The 18,142-nt window shown below is 42.0% G+C and overlaps 3 protein-coding genes across 5 annotated transcripts; 2 read left to right on the forward strand and 1 right to left on the reverse strand.

Annotated features, from left to right (window-relative positions):
* The first annotated feature begins 1,981 nt into the window (after window positions 1-1,981).
* On the forward strand, window positions 1,982-4,993 carry LOC135652645 (cytochrome b-c1 complex subunit 8-like). Its single transcript, XM_065173737.1, has 2 exons — window positions 1,982-2,214; window positions 4,760-4,993. Exons 1-2 carry the CDS (start codon window positions 2,045-2,047, stop codon window positions 4,806-4,808), a joined length of 219 nt encoding a protein of 72 aa, XP_065029809.1. The 5' UTR covers window positions 1,982-2,044; the 3' UTR covers window positions 4,809-4,993.
* Window positions 4,994-8,244: 3,251 nt separating this feature from the next.
* On the forward strand, window positions 8,245-10,669 carry LOC135652511 (patellin-3-like). Of its 2 annotated transcripts, XM_065173486.1 has the most exons (5): window positions 8,245-8,834; window positions 8,910-9,599; window positions 9,692-9,816; window positions 9,922-10,063; window positions 10,169-10,669. In XM_065173486.1, exons 1-5 carry the CDS (start codon window positions 8,295-8,297, stop codon window positions 10,427-10,429), a joined length of 1,758 nt encoding a protein of 585 aa, XP_065029558.1. In that variant the 5' UTR covers window positions 8,245-8,294; the 3' UTR covers window positions 10,430-10,669. The 2 variants fall into 2 exon arrangements, with proteins under 2 accessions (XP_065029558.1, XP_065029557.1); XM_065173485.1 differs by having other exon boundaries at window positions 8,245-9,599.
* A 3,021-nt stretch (window positions 10,670-13,690) lies between these two features.
* On the reverse strand, window positions 13,691-17,286 carry LOC135653206 (metal transporter Nramp5-like). 2 transcript variants are annotated; one of them, XM_065174881.1, is made up of 13 exons: window positions 17,079-17,286; window positions 16,897-16,975; window positions 16,788-16,828; window positions 16,374-16,452; window positions 16,165-16,269; window positions 15,959-16,068; window positions 15,357-15,538; window positions 15,206-15,275; window positions 14,932-15,105; window positions 14,714-14,818; window positions 14,485-14,616; window positions 14,296-14,391; window positions 13,691-14,206 (listed from the first exon to the last, which is right to left on the reverse strand). In XM_065174881.1, exons 1-13 carry the CDS (start codon window positions 17,256-17,258, stop codon window positions 13,877-13,879), a joined length of 1,683 nt encoding a protein of 560 aa, XP_065030953.1. In that variant the 5' UTR covers window positions 17,259-17,286; the 3' UTR covers window positions 13,691-13,876. The 2 variants fall into 2 exon arrangements, with proteins under 2 accessions (XP_065030953.1, XP_065030954.1); XM_065174882.1 differs by lacking the exon at window positions 16,374-16,452 and having other exon boundaries at window positions 16,165-16,318.
* Window positions 17,287-18,142: the final 856 nt, after the last annotated feature.

The raw sequence follows: 18,142 nt of genomic DNA on the forward strand, positions 1-18,142 counted from the left end.
CGTTATGGAAACTCCCAAAAAAAATGTATTATGTAGGATCATTACAGCATGATGATGCATTCATCCTAAGCACAAGAAAGTGAGACTAATTATGTTACAATGATAGACAACATATTAGGTCCTAAAACTATCCAAGAACTTAAGACCTAATTGTTTTTCTTTTCATTGATCAGATGCGCTTTTTCTAGCATAAAAATATCTTTATAATGCCAAGTGATCAAAGCCACTCTTATCTCTTAGCTTATGGGTCATGGTGCCCTATATCGAACCAAGTCACTGAGAAGGTTCGTCTGCTAACAGGAGCCTTGAGGCCAGCTAAACTTTTGAGTTCTCACCTGTGTACATGGCGGATGAACGTAACTGGGACCTGCGGGCACATGAAAAGTCATATCCTGCATCCTAACAGTGGATATGTAAGCCACTCAGGTTACAAAGATGAAAAGAGTCGAGTGACAAGAAAGGAAGTCCATCATTTTACACTGCTGGGCATGAGCCATTGTTGATGAGAAGCCTCACAAACAGCAGCACTCGTGAGTTGGCCGGAGATCCATAAGCTTCTACTTGCATCACTAATTTGAATGACTTTAGGAGATATGCAACAGATTTTTCTGCCTTGAATTATATTTTTGATCACTAAGTTGAATGATACTCTTTGCTGCAACTAAACCGAAAAGAGAGAGAGAGAGAGAGAGAGAGAGAGAGAGAGAGAATTACAAAAACAATATTCCAAAGCAAGGAGAGAGAGAGAGAGAGAGAGAGAGAGAGAGAGAGAGAGAGAGAGAATTACAAAAACAATATTCCAAAACTCCTTGCTATCTTCTTCACCCAATACTCTCCCTCCCTATAAATCAAATTAAGAATCATCGACTTGTCCAGATGTTCTCATTTTTACAGGCAATTATTTGGCCTGCTGGCGTGCATGGAGTGATGGAGAGTAGTCCATTCTGCTTCCGTGTCTGACTTCAGCAGAGCACATTGCAGATCAGCACAGCACAGAGCTTCTGAAAGGTTAGATCATCTTGTCTCCACCTCCCCTCATTTGTGATAATGCTCCATATGTCGAAGCAAAATAAAGAGGTAGTTCGCAATAAATGCTCAGAATCTTTTTTGTCAGCCCCCCTCACCGATATCTTTCCATATTTCTTGGCTTCTTATTTGTATCCAGTTCGAAGGATTCACCAATGCTTGCGTTCACATTACATTAGAATTTTGCAGACAAATCTTGTATGACATACGGAAAGATGAAAGAAGACACAAGTGTCAAATCCCCGAAAGCTGGCCAAGATCATGAGAAGTCTGCCACTGCTACAGCAGTGTCAGAAACCAGTGGACAAACTCCCCTCAGAAAAAGAGGAATCATTAATAGTCCGGAGCAGCAGATGAACAGGAAGAGAACCAGAACATGGGGAAGCCTTCATGTACAAAGCTCAGTAGAGTCTAGCGTGTGATGTCATGTTCTCGAATGCTCTGGCAAGCATTCAAGCAGCATTGACCAAAAGCCATTCTGGGGAAAAGAAAGATTGTAGTGGCACTCAATCAGCTTGGTACATTCCCTGCGTTTACATCAAACGATAGTTGAAGGTTTAGACACTAAGATCTGCAGTTTCCCAGCTCAACAGATGCAAAAGAAAGTTACCATCGATGAAAGCATTGAGATCTGCATGGGGCATTGAACCTGTACAAACTAAACAGACAGGAAAGGAACTGGACAAAACTCGACAGATTGTTTCTCAAGTCAACACATTTTTTGTTATTGCAGTGTTTGATTTGGTAAAGAGCTCAGAAGCCAAACAATTACCAAGGCACAAGCGAGTGTGATATTTCAGACCACCTGCGACGCGCAGGAGCTGCGAATCTGCTTTGGTTTCCGAACCATATCAGGTTAGGATTTATTATTATTGGGCCTTACCGGATCGGTTCATTGGGCTGGGTCGGACTGGTCCATGAACCGGTTGTCATCGTTATTAAGATTTGTTGGCGAGCTTCGATAGAAAAGTGGGCGGCGGCGCGCCGGCTTGGAAGGGGAGAGAAGAAGAGGAGAAGGATGGGGAAGACGCCGGTGAGGATGAAGGCGGTGGTGTACGCGCTGTCACCGTTCCAGCAGAAGGTGATGCCCGGGCTGTGGAAGGATCTCCCCGGCAAGATCCACCACAAGGTCTCCGAGAACTGGCTCAGTGCTACCCTATTGCTTACCCCCGTTATCGGCACCTACTCGTACGTCTCTCTTCTCTTCCCCCTCCATTTTTTTTCTTATTCCGTTGATGATGCCTTGGAGGAAAGGGCGCAAAATTTCAGCTTTGTTCCACATTTGATTGAATTGGGAGGCGTCAAATTAGGTTTTGGTGGCTTCCCTTTCCGAAGTAAAGACGACAGATTTGGTTGGGCTTCCATGTTGTAGATTGCTTTTGTCTTATGCCTACCCTTTAGATTTACCGAAAAACACCTAAATTTACTTCAGGGTTGAAGGATATTATCTGTTAACCTGATTTGCAGCTGGAATCTTTTGTATTTTTTCCGATCTTCTATTTCACCTTCTACTTTATTGACTTCGCCGTTAAACTTGTGGATTACTCAGAGTATCAGAACCGGAGAGTTCTCAGCCTTCTGGCTTACAGGCCTATATGTGACTGTCATATCACTTTCATAAGTGATACCTATTTCAATCGAGTCTTGAGCGATCTGAAGTGGCATCTCAGTCTGCATGAGTTATTTGAAACGCATGAACAATATGCTCTTCATTATTGGAATAACACCTACGGGCTGTAAGTAAATTCCCGAGGACTGTCGGTTTCGAAATATTAGTTGTTGTCACAGGTAGTCATCTCGTCAACCCTCGGTTCATCACTTGGGCATCAGGACCATGTTGTGCACACATGTTTGTGTTTTTGAATACATTTGTTCATTTTTCAGCATATCATGTATTTATGCATGCATTATATGCATTTGTATACTGTGTTAAAATAATATTGATGTCTATGATATTTAGGAGTTTGTATTATGAGTTGTTTTAAGGGAAATTATTTCTTGTTTCTCTAATGTTCAAAAGAATGGAGAAAATTTTTATCCAGCGGAAAGGAAATACCGGAGAGCTATATTTGTAGGAGAGCTTTTTCTTGATATATTCATCAAATGGCTCAAGTAGCTACTAACCTGTTGGTAAAACAACACTTGGTTTGCTTTCAAGAGTAGAAGTATGAAATCTGATATAAACCAAGGATCCTGTGTTTGTAAAGATAGGAATCCTGAACTCCCAGTGGCAGATTTTCATTTATTACCTTTTCTTTAAGTGAACTTTTATCAGAATATCTTGATTTCCTGCATCGTTGGAACTTGTAATGGTCATAATCAATTTTAGTCGATGAAGAGGTAGATGTGGTGAAGGGAAGAAACATGTTAAAACAAGTAAATAAACAAGCTAGAGACAGGAGATAACAATGGCTAACTAACTAGCCAAGAACGTTTGCAAAATTATTATGAAGAATTCACATAAAATTACTTTGTTTTATGTTAACTCAATATAGAACGACATATTTCCAGATACAAAGACTTGTTAGATGTCTCCAAATTCATGCTATTTTGACAACTCCCTCTCAACTAAAGTTGATTCATAACTAATCAAATTATTCTCTCTAACATATAATGCAAAATCTGTTATGTAACCATTTCCATCAATAAGAGTATTTACATCACTTGTGAAGGTGGGCTTCAGAACTCTTTCTAGTTTCACATAACATATTATCTTTAAAATAAACTTGTTTGCATTACTAGAAAGAAAATTGTAGTGAAAATGAGACAAAATTAATCAGAAAATAGTGTATGAGAGGACTTCTCATCATACCTGTAACAGAAATAGTGCTTTATGTTAAGAATTCAACTCAAAAGAGGAATGATCAACTAAGCTATGTAAACCTTAAAGATAAACAGGGTTCACTTGCTATTTAGAGATCCTAGATAATTTAATCATTGTTTTCCCTGAAATAAAATTAAAATGGAGTAAGATTGCAAATAAGTTGAAGCAACATCTGAATGACTGTGAAGTGTGAACCCTGAGTGTCTTTAACTTCTTAAAAGCATTTGAGTTTGATCTCATGCAATGAAGTATGGTTAAATATCTCACAGAAAATTTTCCAGTATTACCAAGATGAGGAATCCAACATTCCAATGAAAATTTATGCCCAAAAAAGCAAAGATTCCTATTGGAACATAGTGTTGTACTTAAGTAGCCTGAAGTAGGTAACCGAGGAAAATACTAGTGAACATGGGTATATGAGTCGATTTGCCGACACATCTTGCTCCATTAAACAGATCTCTTCACTCCATGAGGCTGAACTTCTTCCGGAAAACGATTCTTTTCTGCCAATTGAAGGCATAAAAAAACTTGAAATATGGTATTACACATTGTTAAAAGTTGCCTGGGTTAGCAATATAGAACCAATCCTCCAGGAACTTATGTCTTATTGATAAATTTGGTTTAATATTTCTTTCAGCCTTGTCAGATAGGAGTTGCTGTTCAATTGCTGACCTTCTATGGGGGTGCCACAGTATGTCTAGGTTAAGAGAGCGGATATGTTCGAAACATTTGCTTAGATGTGGTCCTACAATGTGATCTGCCCATATGCTATGTTTCTAAAATGGGAGATTAGATGAAAAGCGTATTCTTTTTTGCATAATATAACTATTCTACATATATGCTTTCAGTATATTATGTCTCTTTTGTCATGTTCAAATTTTTGTGTCAACCTCATATTTGTTGGTGCAGTTATGCTCAGTACTATAAGGAGGAGGAGAAGCTGGAACACAGGTACTAAGGACGAGATGGTTTTTGGTTCATTTGTTCAGAAAGGAGTTCTGAAATTTATTTTGCAGTATCTTGAGGTGTGGTCTTTTTAAACAGAAAACTCACCTGGTGTTGCAGAACTTATATTGGTTTTGTTTAAAATAATCGAGAATGCGAATTCATTATACTAGTATATTGTTACAGTTTCTGATATAACTATGGGGTTCTGCAATATACTAAGCTTTCTTCTTTTGTTATTGAGGAAGCTGGTAGGTTTGCTAACTATTAATGTACTGATCGTTTCCCTACATATGGGATGCCAACAGCTTGATACTAGATGTGGTTATTGATAAAACATTGTCGACCAAGCGTCTTTTATGTGGTATCTTATTGTTAAAAGTCTTTTGTGAAAGGTCAGATGGAATGCCAATGTAGCATGTCTGAGACCTCTTGGGTTAAAGGTTGTCAGCTGGCTGATGAGAATGGTCGTTCCATTGGCTGTCATGTACATATTGTCATGTAGGTTCTGTCACATTTCTTTGACATTTCATGTGTTTTCTCTGAAAGGATGGGCTTTTTCAATTTTCATAATTTAGTTCATTTCTCAGCGAGTTATGAGAACACAATTATTAGTTATGTTGTCTGGACATCTAGAGTTGATAGTGATGACTTGACAATATCCAGCCTTGACTAGGACTGCAATCTGCACTAGGTTCATGCCCAGATGGCCCAGGAGCACGACAGCCCTATTGGCCATCGTCTTCCATCTGTCAAGGCAGGATAGGCCAGCTTTTTATCGTCCGTATCCATATTCAAGGATATGACTTGTGATAAGGGGCAAGATAATCCTTGCAACAAATATACATTGGTGATTAACTGTTGAATAATGATCTTGGAAGCCTGATACTTTGTCTTAGGTAAAGGCTGTGTATTTGTTTAGAACATCAACTCCGTCCTTTAGCTTGTCTATTGGATAGGACAATTGAGCTGTTAGTTGTCAGTTCATTTTATTGCTTCCGCCTCCATTAGTGCTGCAAGAAGCTGCTCTGCCATTGCCACAAAAAATGGTGCAAGCAAATTTCAGGGATAATCTCCCCTTATTCTGAGGTAGCTGATAATATATAGATAAGATTTTTTTTCCTCACTAAGCGTTGTGGTTTTACAACTGCATGTGATCCTAAAGCAGTCTGAATAGAGTCTAATACACTATTCCTCATTGATATTTGTAACTTTTAATGCATTTGGCTGCATTATGTTCTCAAATGAAATCAATAAAACCTGTTTAGTCAGAGATGGCCTTACATTGCTTTTTTTGTTTCTTTGGACAGTAAGTTGAAGCTTTACAGAAACATGTAGCATGAAAGAAGCTTCAATTTTTACAAGATTGCTCAAGTTAATTGTAAGACAAATAATTTGATGATCTAACCATCTCTCTCTGATGGGAATTATAGAGAAGTTGTATCCTATTTCTTCCTGCAGACTGCCAGGAAATAGTGATACATCGATCAATAAAAAAAAAAAAAGATAGCTGGAGGTGGTTTTGGAACTTGTCTATTGTCATATAAAGAATTGCTCTAGTTGAAGTTGATCATTGTTTTTTGTTGTAATTGCTCTAGTTCAAGTTGTTCATGCAGAAACCACACCACCAGTCCCATATATATATATCTCCTACACCAGTTAGGTTGATTCAGAATCACATACATTAATTCCTTTTACTCTCTTTACTACTGAGATTTCTTCTTGAAGCACCCTGAATCTTAGTTTATCTGGTCCATCCTAATAATCCATCTCATACATGAAGAAAGTGTGAAGAGATCATCCAAATCATTCTCGTTGTTGTTGCTATCACTAAAGAATGAAAAGGATCTCAAAGCACCAGAGCATTGGAGGCCCCTGCCAACTACAACCAGCTCATAACAAAGAGAAGACCAGCTCAACTTCTCTCTTCAGGACAGGAATCTGCAACCTTTCAAACTACTTCGAGGTGGGGAGAACACAGCTTAAGCTGGGACAGAAGGGCTTTTGTGGGTGTCACATCTGCTGTAGTGGGAGTCCATGCCTTGTGATCTTTGGGTGTTCCTTTCAACCACTGCTGCTACTAAAGTCTTACATGCTCACTGGTTGCCTTGTTAGCGATATCTGAGGACAGGTAGGGAAGATCGTGAGCTGTGTGCCTGATGCCAGTGCAAATTCAACTTTGGATAGCTGGAGATGGCTTGAAACGAATTAAATTTTAGTTTCCATCACAACTTGAGATCATTGCTAATGCTCTCTAAAGCTGCATTATGTTCTATGATCTGCACCTAATGCAAGTATCTGGTGCAAATGTCAAGAAAATTCAGCTTAACAACTGGAGGTGAGCAAGTTTAGCATCAAATTCCAAAGAAAAATGGGCGTCTAAAGAGAACTGACGTCACACAGGTCGGATTTTGTGCTATGAGTAGATTAGATATGCAATATTAAATATGCTGATTTGTTGTCACCTAATTGATGCGATGCCATAATCCTGTTATAATCTACCACTGGACAGATAGATTTAAGTTTCTCTTATCATTTGCCACTAATAATTTATTTTCCTCTTGTGATGAAGTAGAGAAAGAGTGCGCTATATTTTCAAGCAGAAGACGTGAATCTTGACATGTTGCTGCTTTACCCGTGTGCCAAATAATTACATGCAAACATATTATTTAAAATAATGCATTTCTTAACTAAATCTATCCATTTGAACTCCATTTGAACTTCTTTAAAACTAAATCTATCGGGGCCGACGCGGCTGGGTTCAGGTCCGAATGATGGGGATCTTCACGAGACGACCTTTGAGCCCACCGAGGTGGTCGAGTGCGGTAGTCTGGACGGTGTCGTTCTCTCCTCCGAGCAGGAGCTCCTCGCCTTCGGGTCTCGTGGGGACCTTTGGCTTCACCCCTGCACAAAGGTCGGGTCGGGGTGCTCAGCCCGACCCCTCCGACGATCAAGTTAGTTGATGTGAAGGGGGATTTAGATGAAGGTCTTTTTGTGTGCCTCTCTCCCCCTCTATTCCGTTTAGAATACAAGGGTATTTATAGGGAAGCTTACTGTTTCCTGATGTGTTCGCTTGCAAGAGGCAGGCTGGTAGTGTCTGACATTGGTGTTGGCGTGACGTGAGGAACCGAACCTGAATAGACGTTAATGCGTCTCGGCCGACGCTCTGTTCCGTTTGACTAGGTGTTGTCGCGTTGATCGAGGCGTGAGGCATCATCTGACGTCAGCCTAGTCTTATCATAATTACTATCCTCATCAACGCCAAAAATATAAAAGTAATTTCTTATACATTTCAATATTATTTATTTAAATTAACCAAAATAAATCATAAATTTAATCAAACTCAGATACCCCAACGGAGAAGAGTAGTTTTGAGCTGGACTTCCATCTCTACCACCACCTTATATAAACCAGTCTCTGTCGTTTCCCTCCACCACCTCTTAATAATATTGATACTACTTTCAACCTTCTCTTCTCTCTCTAACTCTCCCTGTGGTCGATGGCCCAAGCAACCCAGGCCAAGGCATCCGAAGCCGTCCCAGCGGCGGAGTTTGTCGTCGCCGAGGCTCCCTCTGAGTCGGAACCCAAGGAGCCTGCGGCCGAGGAAAAGAAGCCCGAGGCTGAGGAGAAGAAAACCGAGGCCCAGGAGGTGGCATCGCCCGCTGACGAGGCTCCCGCTGAGTCGGAACCCAAGGAGCCTGCGGCCGAGGAGAAGAAGTCCGAGGCTAAGGAGAAGAAAAACGAGGTCCAGGAGGTGGCATCGCCCGCTGACGAGACTGCCGCCCCCGACGTCGATCCCCAGAAGAAGGCTCTCGACGAGCTGAAGGAGCTCGTGCAGGCCGCCCTCGCTAACAACGAGTTCAACCCCCCTCCACCTCCCCGGCCTCCGCCCACGGCCCCGGCGGAGGAGCAGCCGCCGATTAAGGAGGAGCTGGAAGCCGCGCCGGCAGAAGCCCCCGCCTCTGCTTCCGTGAAGGAGAGGAAGCCGACGTCGGAAGAGCTCCCGAAGACGTCCGAGGCCGCTCCTGCATCGGTTGAGGTACCTCTGAATCCGGAAGTGGTGGAGCAGCCCGCTGCATCGGTAAACGAGGAACCTTTGCTTGCCCCTGCGCAGCCGGCGGAGGAGAAGGCTGCCGAGGCTGACGACGACGGCGCCAAGACGGTGAAAGCCATCGAGGAAACCGTCGTCCCCGTGGCCTCTCCCCCTCCGGCAGCCGAGGAGGTTCCTCCTGCTGCAGAGGACTCAGCGAAGGAACCGCCTGAGGAGGACCCTGCTCCGGCACCGGCGGCTCCACCAGAGGAGGTATTCATATGGGGGATCCCTCTTGTAGGCGACGAGAAGAGCGACACCATCCTCCTCAAATTCCTCCAAGCTCGCGACTTCAAGGTGAAGGACGCCCTGGCCATGCTTAAGGACGCCGTCATCTGGAGGAAGCAGTTCGGCATCGAGGCGCTCCTGGAGGAGGACGTCGGCCTGCCGGAGCTGGACAAGGTCGTGTACATGCATGGCATCGACAAGGAGGGCCATCCCGTGTGCTACAACGTCTACGGTGAGTTACACGACAAGGAGCTCTACGAGAAGACATTCGGCGACGCGGACAAGCGGCGCAAGTTCCTCAAGTGGAGGATCCAGTACCTTGAGAAGGGGATCAGGGAGAAGCTGGACTTCACTCCTGGTGGCATCTCCTCCATGGTTCAGGTGACAGATCTCAAGAACTCGCCACGGATCGGGAAGCATCGGCAGGTCACGAAGCAAGCCGTCACTCTGCTCCAGGACAACTACCCCGAGTTCATCGCCAAGAAGGTGACACATAGCATCTTTAATACACCCTCTTCTGGTCTTGTTTTGCCATTGAATTAACTGGAAAGGAGCAACGATGCTTACCAAACTGTCAGGTGTTCATCAATGTTCCATGGTGGTATTTGGCTGTCAACCGGATGATGAGCCCATTCTTCACACAGAGGACCAAGAGCAAGTTTGTCTTCGCCGGACCATCCAGATCTGCAGAGACCCTGTTCAAGTCTGTGATATTATCTGAATGACTTTTCTTCCTCGCTCATCCTCTTCATCGATTGCCTCCAATCGGTGGTGTAAGATCTCATACTAGTTGATGCGCTTGATGCAGATACATAGCACCTGAGCAAGTCCCGGTTGCACTCGGCGGTCTTAGCAAGGACGATGACTGCGATTTCACCGCTGCTGATGCTGCTACGGATGTCAGCATGAAACCTTCATCCAAGCAAACCATAGAAATGCCAGCCACCGAGGTTAGATCTGTTCTTCTCTTTACAATCCTGCGAGTAATGTCATGATCTAAGCTTTCGGTGAGAAAGAAGCTTCGTTTGTGACACGATGCTACTCTCGGTCGGCAGGCATGCGTTCTCGTGTGGGAACTCCGAGTGCTGGGATGGGAGGTTAGCTACGGTGCCGAGTTCACCCCGAGCGCGGAGGACGGGTACACGGTGATCCTGCACAAGATCAGGAAGTTGGCCGCCGTCGATGAGCCCGTGATCAAAGGCTCCTTCAAGATTGGGGAGCCCGGCAAGGTGGTTCTCAGCATCGACAACCCCACGTCCAAGAAGAAGTTGCTCCTTTACCGATACAAGGTGAAGAGCTGCAGCGAATCCAACTGATGTAGGCGGCAGAAACGAGAGGAACACATCATGAAGGACTGCCTTTGTTTCGGTGATCCTACTCGTGGTTGATTGGTTTGCTTGTTCTGGTTTTGTTCACTGGATCTCGAGGGATTGTGTCACCTATTATTCGCATGTAAATGTTCTGTACATCGTCTTCGGTGGAGTTCCTGAAGTCACGTGGGCTTGCATTTTGGCAAGGTTTTCTTATAAGAATCACCGTCTTCCCTTGTGTTTCCAGCTTATCTTCCAGTGTTAGCTCGTCTTCTTCTCGACACAGGAGTAAAGGGATCTTCCACCTACTGGAAATCAAACAGAAGGAACACAAACAAAGTGGATTGGCCTAATTGTTCCTTCCTTTTTCAGATTAATGTATAATGTCCTTTATGGAGACAACGAGAAAGACAAGGGTACGCCTGTCAGACTCCGGCTCTGAACTCTATGTTCGCAGAACCCGCAGTTACATGTGGGTGAAGATGGACACAAACGGATCATTTCTTTTTTTCTGATTATAACCGCAGTCGGCTCCTTCACAAACGAAGACATGAACAATTTGTTTGCAGAGCTCGTTCGTGTGCAGCATCGATCCCAACAGAGGTCTTTCTCCGGGCCTTGGCATGTGGTTTTACTTTACAGAAACAAAGAACTCTGAAGAAGATTTTAGAGAGTTCATTACCGGGTGCTCCTGACCGCAAACTCCTCGTCTCTTGCGTTCCATCCGTGTCACTCATTTCCCTTCGTCTTCGTCTGGTCGACAGGAGAGTCGATCACTTGCTGCACTTCCGATGCTGATCCAATACTCACGATTCCCATATCTGGTACAACCACCAAGCGACTCGCCCTGTTTGGCTTATTTTGAGCTACCGTTTTACATGGAACCTTTTGCACAAAAGCATCGTCGATTCAAAACAAATCAAACGAATCTACATGCCGACATCTTTGCAATTCTCTTTCTGCCTTCTGCGGGGACGAGATGACCGACTTCCGGTGGCCACTAAGACTGACTCAGAATCTGTTCTTAGGACCTTTGTGCAAGTTCATCTTATCACTTCACCTGTTAATTCACTAGCTTTTTTTCTAATATTCGTTCGGAATCTGCCAGTCCGCTTCGCTCGTCAATGAAGCGATCGGGTCATGGATAAACCTTGTCCTTCAGTCACAGTGAAGATCATCTCTGTACAGCTAATAAAAGTGGCGAATCCTGCCATTCCATGGCCAATGGTTTGGACTGCACGAGGCATTGTCCTCTGCTTGTTTCTGTGCCATCCACAAAGGAGAAGACAGGTCATGTCTTTGGTAGACAAACATAACATTGGAATCTTCCTGCACGCAAGGCATTAGTCTTATTCATTCCACCACTTGGTTCTTCAATTGTTTTCTTTATTTGTTGGGGCCGAAAAGAACATCAAATCTAAAGTGATGCAAACAGATGTCGATCGACATGGGAAAACTTTGGTAGCCACCCAGAACTTGAAATTATGAGGTATTTTTCTTTCTTGTCTGCATTCCTTTGTGATTATACTTTTAATCAGGTCGCTCAGGTTTTGCTGTACTTCCATCGTAACCTGTTTGGATTGAACATCTTATCGAGCGAGACTCATATTCGCTGTTGAAATCCCATGATTAACTCGAAGTTTGAGAATGATCCCTATGCTGAGAAATAATCCCTACCCACGACAAACTCATCTATTTCTATATGTTCAACGTGACTTCCATCTAATCGACAAAGAAGGGAGTAATCTTTTCTGTACTTTACATGCATCACAAGATCTCCTCTCAAGTCATCTACTTGGGAACAGAAAAGGGCTGTTAACCTTGTGATCCATCGGCTAGCAATAACTCTTTTTTTACATCTTTGTTGAGCAGTGTCTTTGAGTTCAATATTCGTTTAAGGTGCCAAGTTGCTCAATAACTTTATCTTTTTCATCAATCTTCACATTAATTTTTTTTAGTTGATCTCCTCCGCTAGCTTGTATAACTTTTGATTTAGATACAACTTGTTAGTTAACCTTTTTTTCTATATTAAACTTTTCTAATTTATCCCAAATAATCGTAAAAGACAAATAGCACTCATGCATTTTACCTCAAACTTCTCTTAATTTTTGTTGCTTATCTTTTCTGATTTATTTGTTTATCCCTTCAACATTCATCTCATTCATCCTTTTTCTATTAAATTTCTTCATAATAAAGTCAATAGAAATAATCAACGACATCTTTGTTGAATATTTAATATTTAGATCTTTTATACTCGGATATCACTGTTGCGAAGAGAGAGGAGAAAAATCATAAACTAAAACAAAATTCATCAAAGATTAACAATAAAAAAATATATTAAAAAGCGACGCAAGATTAATGTGGTTCAATAAATTTCTGCTTATATCAGTAAAAATCAGATTTTTTAATTAATAAATGAGATCAATTATATGATCCTTGAGTTATCCAAGTATAACTTGTCTCATATAAATTTAAAAAATTCTCTTAATTCTCTCTAGAAATTCTAAAACCCTTAGACTTAGGATATATTTATGGGCACAAATCTTAGTTCACTAAGAAATTTTAATTTAATTAAAATTCTATCAACTGATTTGAATATAATTAAAACTCCTAAAAATACTTATCTAACCCTATCATATGTTGCTGTTTCTATGATTCTGTTGTGGTTGTTCAAAAAGTCTTAAAACTTCAAATGACTAGTGAGAGAGTATGCAGTGACAGTAACACCCGTTTGGATGAGTTGGTTCCTTGTACAGAGGACATTATATTGCTAAGGGTCACAAGCATCCCTTTTTTTAGGCATATTATAATTAAGAAATACAACCCATTCAAGAAGAATATTATTGGTTGTCATGATGCACTTTGCTCTTTGTCTAATAAGTATAGTACTGTGCCAGCTAAAATAATTGATAGACTTGTAAGACTTGTGTTGGTATCAAGGTCTGTCGTATCGTATCGTACCGGTGTTTCGACCCGGACTCGGTACCGATACGGTACAGTATATCGTTTGGTATACTCAGGTTTACCGAGCACTGTAACATTACTATAGTGCTATAGTGCACTGCTACAGTGCTATAGTGCGGACCGATACAGGGCGGTCCGTGTACCGCTGGCCTATCGGACCAGTACGTACCACTCATACTGGGCAGTACGATCCGATACAATAGGCATTGGTTGGTATAACTAGTAATTATGCATCATATCCTGCTCAAGTAGACAACTACTTGAAAGAGAAGCCTAACATCTCTAAGATTTGAAAGAATCAAATGATGCATATTAAAATTTGTTTTATATATATATATATATATATATAATTAGATAATCTGGTGGCATAATTATTAGTTATACCAACACAAGTCTTACAAGTCTATGAACGATAACTGGAATTATTTTAGCTGGCACAGCACTACACTTGTTATACAAAGATTTGACTAATAAGCCATCGTTTTGAGTTTAGTTGGGAAGAGGAATGTCGGCAAGGTCTTCTCTATACGGTATGACTTCAGTCGCCTTGTTACCATCAGAAGGATGCACACCATCCTCCATTTCTATCTGTGATGATTCAGACTTATCCACAAAGGTCACCACTCTATCCTTTCTGAAGGCCAAGTAGAGGATCGCAAGCATGTAGACGGCCATGAAGGGGAAGACGACGATGCCGATGAGAACTGTGACCGGCCTTGGTAGACTGCTGTGGGTGATCCAGTCGACGAAACTCGTACTCAAGAAATAGATGTTGATTCCTATGAGACCCACACCAAGGATCCACGAGATCACGATGATCTGCATTTGAAGTATAAGCTTTAGCAGTTTGATGGTAGATACCGAAAGAATCAAGAGAGATACAACGGATGTAGTTGAAATCAACTCACGAAGACGGAGTTCTTGTGAGGTCCCATCTTCGTACGACTGCTGCTGAACTTGAGAAGAGGGATAAGAGCAAACGGTAGCTCGAAAGATAGTATCATCTGCACGGTTTAGGTAATCAGAATTGATGAACGCATTATTAACCTGCATGACGCAAAAGAAAATTATTCGACTTGGATGAATAAATTCGATACCGATGCGATGATTATAAGTTTTCCTGCTCCAGCAGAGCCTCCGATGATAGAGACGATCAGGCTGGGACCGATGGCGACGCATCGAGTCATGAGGTTCTGAAGCCACATTCTCATCTTGATGTCCAAGAAGCCCTGCGCATGCGTTAGTGTTATGGATCATCATGATCGCTTGGTTTAATCCCAGGTTACTAAGCAAAAATGGTGATCTGAATCACTACCATGACGTTACCTGCATGATGTATTGGCCAGCGTACGTGCCAGTTATTGTGGAGCTTTGTCCGGAGGCCAGCAATGCGATCCCGTAGACTATGGAGCTCGACTTTCCCAAGACATTCTGAGGAGAACACAAGCAACGAAAGCATCTCAACTTGTGTTGCCATCACGATGATGAAGATGATGATGATGATGATGATGAAGAAGAAGAAGAAGAAGAAGAAGAAGACAAACCTTGAGCAGAAAAGAGGCTGAGTTGAGGGTCAAATCACTGCATGTATCAGAATCATCAGATGAGAGGTTATCAGTAGCACAAACAGTTCCGGACACGGACACAACTGCTATGTTGATGAGCAATGCGACCAGTAGCGCGAAGCCGCTCTCCAAGAGGAAGTACCGACAGGCGTCCTACACGAAGACAAAAGGAACATGAGCAAATATCGATCTTAATCCTTCTTATAGATTATCGTTGATGAACATTTTCCTTTTTAATCCTTGTTGGGCTTACATTGATTCCTTTGACGGAGGGAGGAGTCTTTCTCGATAGCACCAGTGCCGAATGCAAAAACAGATTGTGCCTGCACGCGGAGACAAGGCCAATGAAGTAAGCAAAGAATCACGGAGAAGTAATCATATGGCAGGAGTGTCGATCTACTCACGGCATGACGAGAGCACCCAGGAGAGCGATGGCATCGCTGGTGGCACTGTCGCCCTTAAGCGTCGGCACGAAGAGTCCCCTGATCACCTCAGATGCAGGGGGCTTTACGTAGCTCAACTCTCCGAAAAAGCAGGCAGCCATGACAAACACCAGCACTGATATCAAAAGTTCAAGCTTCCGGACCTGCAAGTAGAATGGTTTTTTCTTCTCTGTAACTTGTTTCCATGCCAAGATAGTAACTTCTCAGTTGTTTAAACCTGTATAAACCGGTTTAATTATACCGACAAGTTACAGACAGGGCGAAGGATTCCAACTTGTTTAAGCTGCAAGGAGATATCATTCTTCTGCTTGCTATAATATCTTTGATGACCAAGTCAGAGAACTCGAGGCTCGTGAATACAAGCTAAGGAGATCTTGTCTTCTTTTCTAGTTCCTAATGGGAGACACTGACTCACCTGTTTTCTTCCTCCTCTTTTGCTTGTGTTTGTTGGAAAAACAACAGTACATGAGACAAACATTTGTCCCAAAATCTATTCGGTCCATTACCATTTGACGCCAATTGCATTAGAAACAGTGAAAGGTTGGAACAAGGGTTGAAATTACCCCATATCTCTGGAGTCCAAGAAGCAGCAGAGTGCTCAACCCTGTGATGAGGACACCTGCCCACACTGGGATGTGAAACAAGATGTTGAGAGCAAAGGATGTTCCTATCACTGCAAAAAAAGCTCATCCGTCCCAGTAAGTCTGAATCGTTTAACGACGAAGAAACATCAAGAGGCTCACACAAAAATCTTGAGCTCAGAAACAACCTTCTGGGATATCAGCAGCAATCACAGCCAGTTCTGCAACCACCCACAGACAGTACTTCACAAATTTTGGATACTCCGCTTTACACAGCTCCGCGAGGTGCTTCCCTTTTGTGAAGTGCGAGTAGGAGGAGCATTTCAAGTACATATCGGTTGTCTACAAAACAATCCAGAAAAAAGGAAGAAAAAAGTTGTGTTTCTGATTCTGATACCTGTAGTCACCCCGAGATTTGCTGCTAATGATTGTATTATCAGCGCGAAAATGAGACCAATTAGTATAACCCACAAGAGCTGTTTTTAAGAATTTCCACAATATGCATCAGTCAATCCAGGAAGAGGGAAGAAGATGAAGGATTAAGTAGCAGAAAAATGAATCAAGAGATAAACAAGTTAGTTATCCTTATCCAATAATCCGGACGAACAGATTCAGATCCAAAGAGTTCAAACAAGAATCCTTTTTTAGAGAGGATATATAGGTATATATATATATATATATATATATATATATATATCTCCTTTTATACAGCATTTATCGACTGACTTGAGGAAATAGCTGTCTCAGAAAAAGAACCACTGAAAGAGACTGCAAATTCGTTAAGATGTAGCGATTTCCATGTTTAGCTTACCTCGTATCTGTGATTCGCTCCGGCTTGTAGGTCCGTCTCCACTGCCACAGAATTCAAAGCATAAGTTCGATTGCTCAAGATTTAGAGTGAGAGTGTGTGTGTGTCTCACGATTGCCAGGATCAAGGTAAGCCAGGGAAACAAGGAATCCGGGTCCAACATGAACTAGAAACTTTTTCCATCCAGCCTTCTGCAGTGATGGAATAATCCTCTATTAGCTATAAATAAACATAAGAGAGAAGAAGAAAAGGAAGTAACAACACAAAGAAAGGAAGTATAAGTTGGAGAACAACCAGCTCCTGGGACTCATCTTTGTTCATGTCACTAGTCTCCACTGATGATGCTTTAACTGCAGGTAGTCCATTAATCTCTTCTTCGGCAGCTGCAACTCTTCTACTCCCTCTTTCATGAGCGCCATCTCTTCTGATCTCTCTTCCCTCATGCAACTCCATCTCTATTCCCTCACCATACATCTGATTCCTCCTCACTGAACCTCAACGAGACCACCCCTTTGTCTGCATTATATATAAATAAGAAGACCCTTTGATGACTTAAAATTATATATGTATATATATATATATATATATATATATATATATATATATATATATATATATATATATATATATATATATATTATATTATATGCATAGCTGGCTTCAGATTTATTTTAAGCCACCAAAGGGTCTTCTTCTTTATTGCATGAAGGTATGGCGAGGAAAGAGAGATAAGAAGAGATGGTGCTCATATGAGAGGGAGCAAAAAGAGTTGCAGCTGCCGAAGAAGTATACGTTGGAGAGTGGTTTGGCCTGTGCTACTGATGAGTAGATACAACAAGAAAACCTATAAAAAAGAATGTCACGCTTGTATCCAATGTGCTACCGACTGAGTTCATTCAACCGGCATATTTATTTCCATGCAACTGGAGTGGGACTCGAACATTGCATGAGCAAGAACGAAGTGTCATACTTTTGTGGCCGTGTCTTCCAATCTTTGAGAAGTTAATGATGATAAATGACATAGGGATCCAGAAGGGGAGTTGGTGCATGAGAAAAGATGATAAATGAGGAGGCGTGGATAAGAGTATATAGACGTAGTTTTCTTGGTCTGCGCGTTGATAGGTGGAGCAAGTCAGCACGGCCCCTTTCAGGGTTCCAGGCGTCCAGGTACATCTCTCTAAACCTCACGATTGATAACAATGAATGGTTATTGACTTGTGGATAGAATTATATTTGATGCTTTAAAAATTGACTAGAAACGACAACCTGAAAGAGACCGACATCATAATCTATGAACTTACACCTATGAGATAGATACTGTGATAGATGTTCGGTAGCTGTCCAAACGATTAAAGGAG

This window comes from Musa acuminata, chromosome BXJ3-11, assembly GCF_036884655.1.
Source record: "Musa acuminata AAA Group cultivar baxijiao chromosome BXJ3-11, Cavendish_Baxijiao_AAA, whole genome shotgun sequence".
Classification (NCBI taxonomy): Eukaryota; Viridiplantae; Streptophyta; class Magnoliopsida; order Zingiberales; family Musaceae; genus Musa; species Musa acuminata.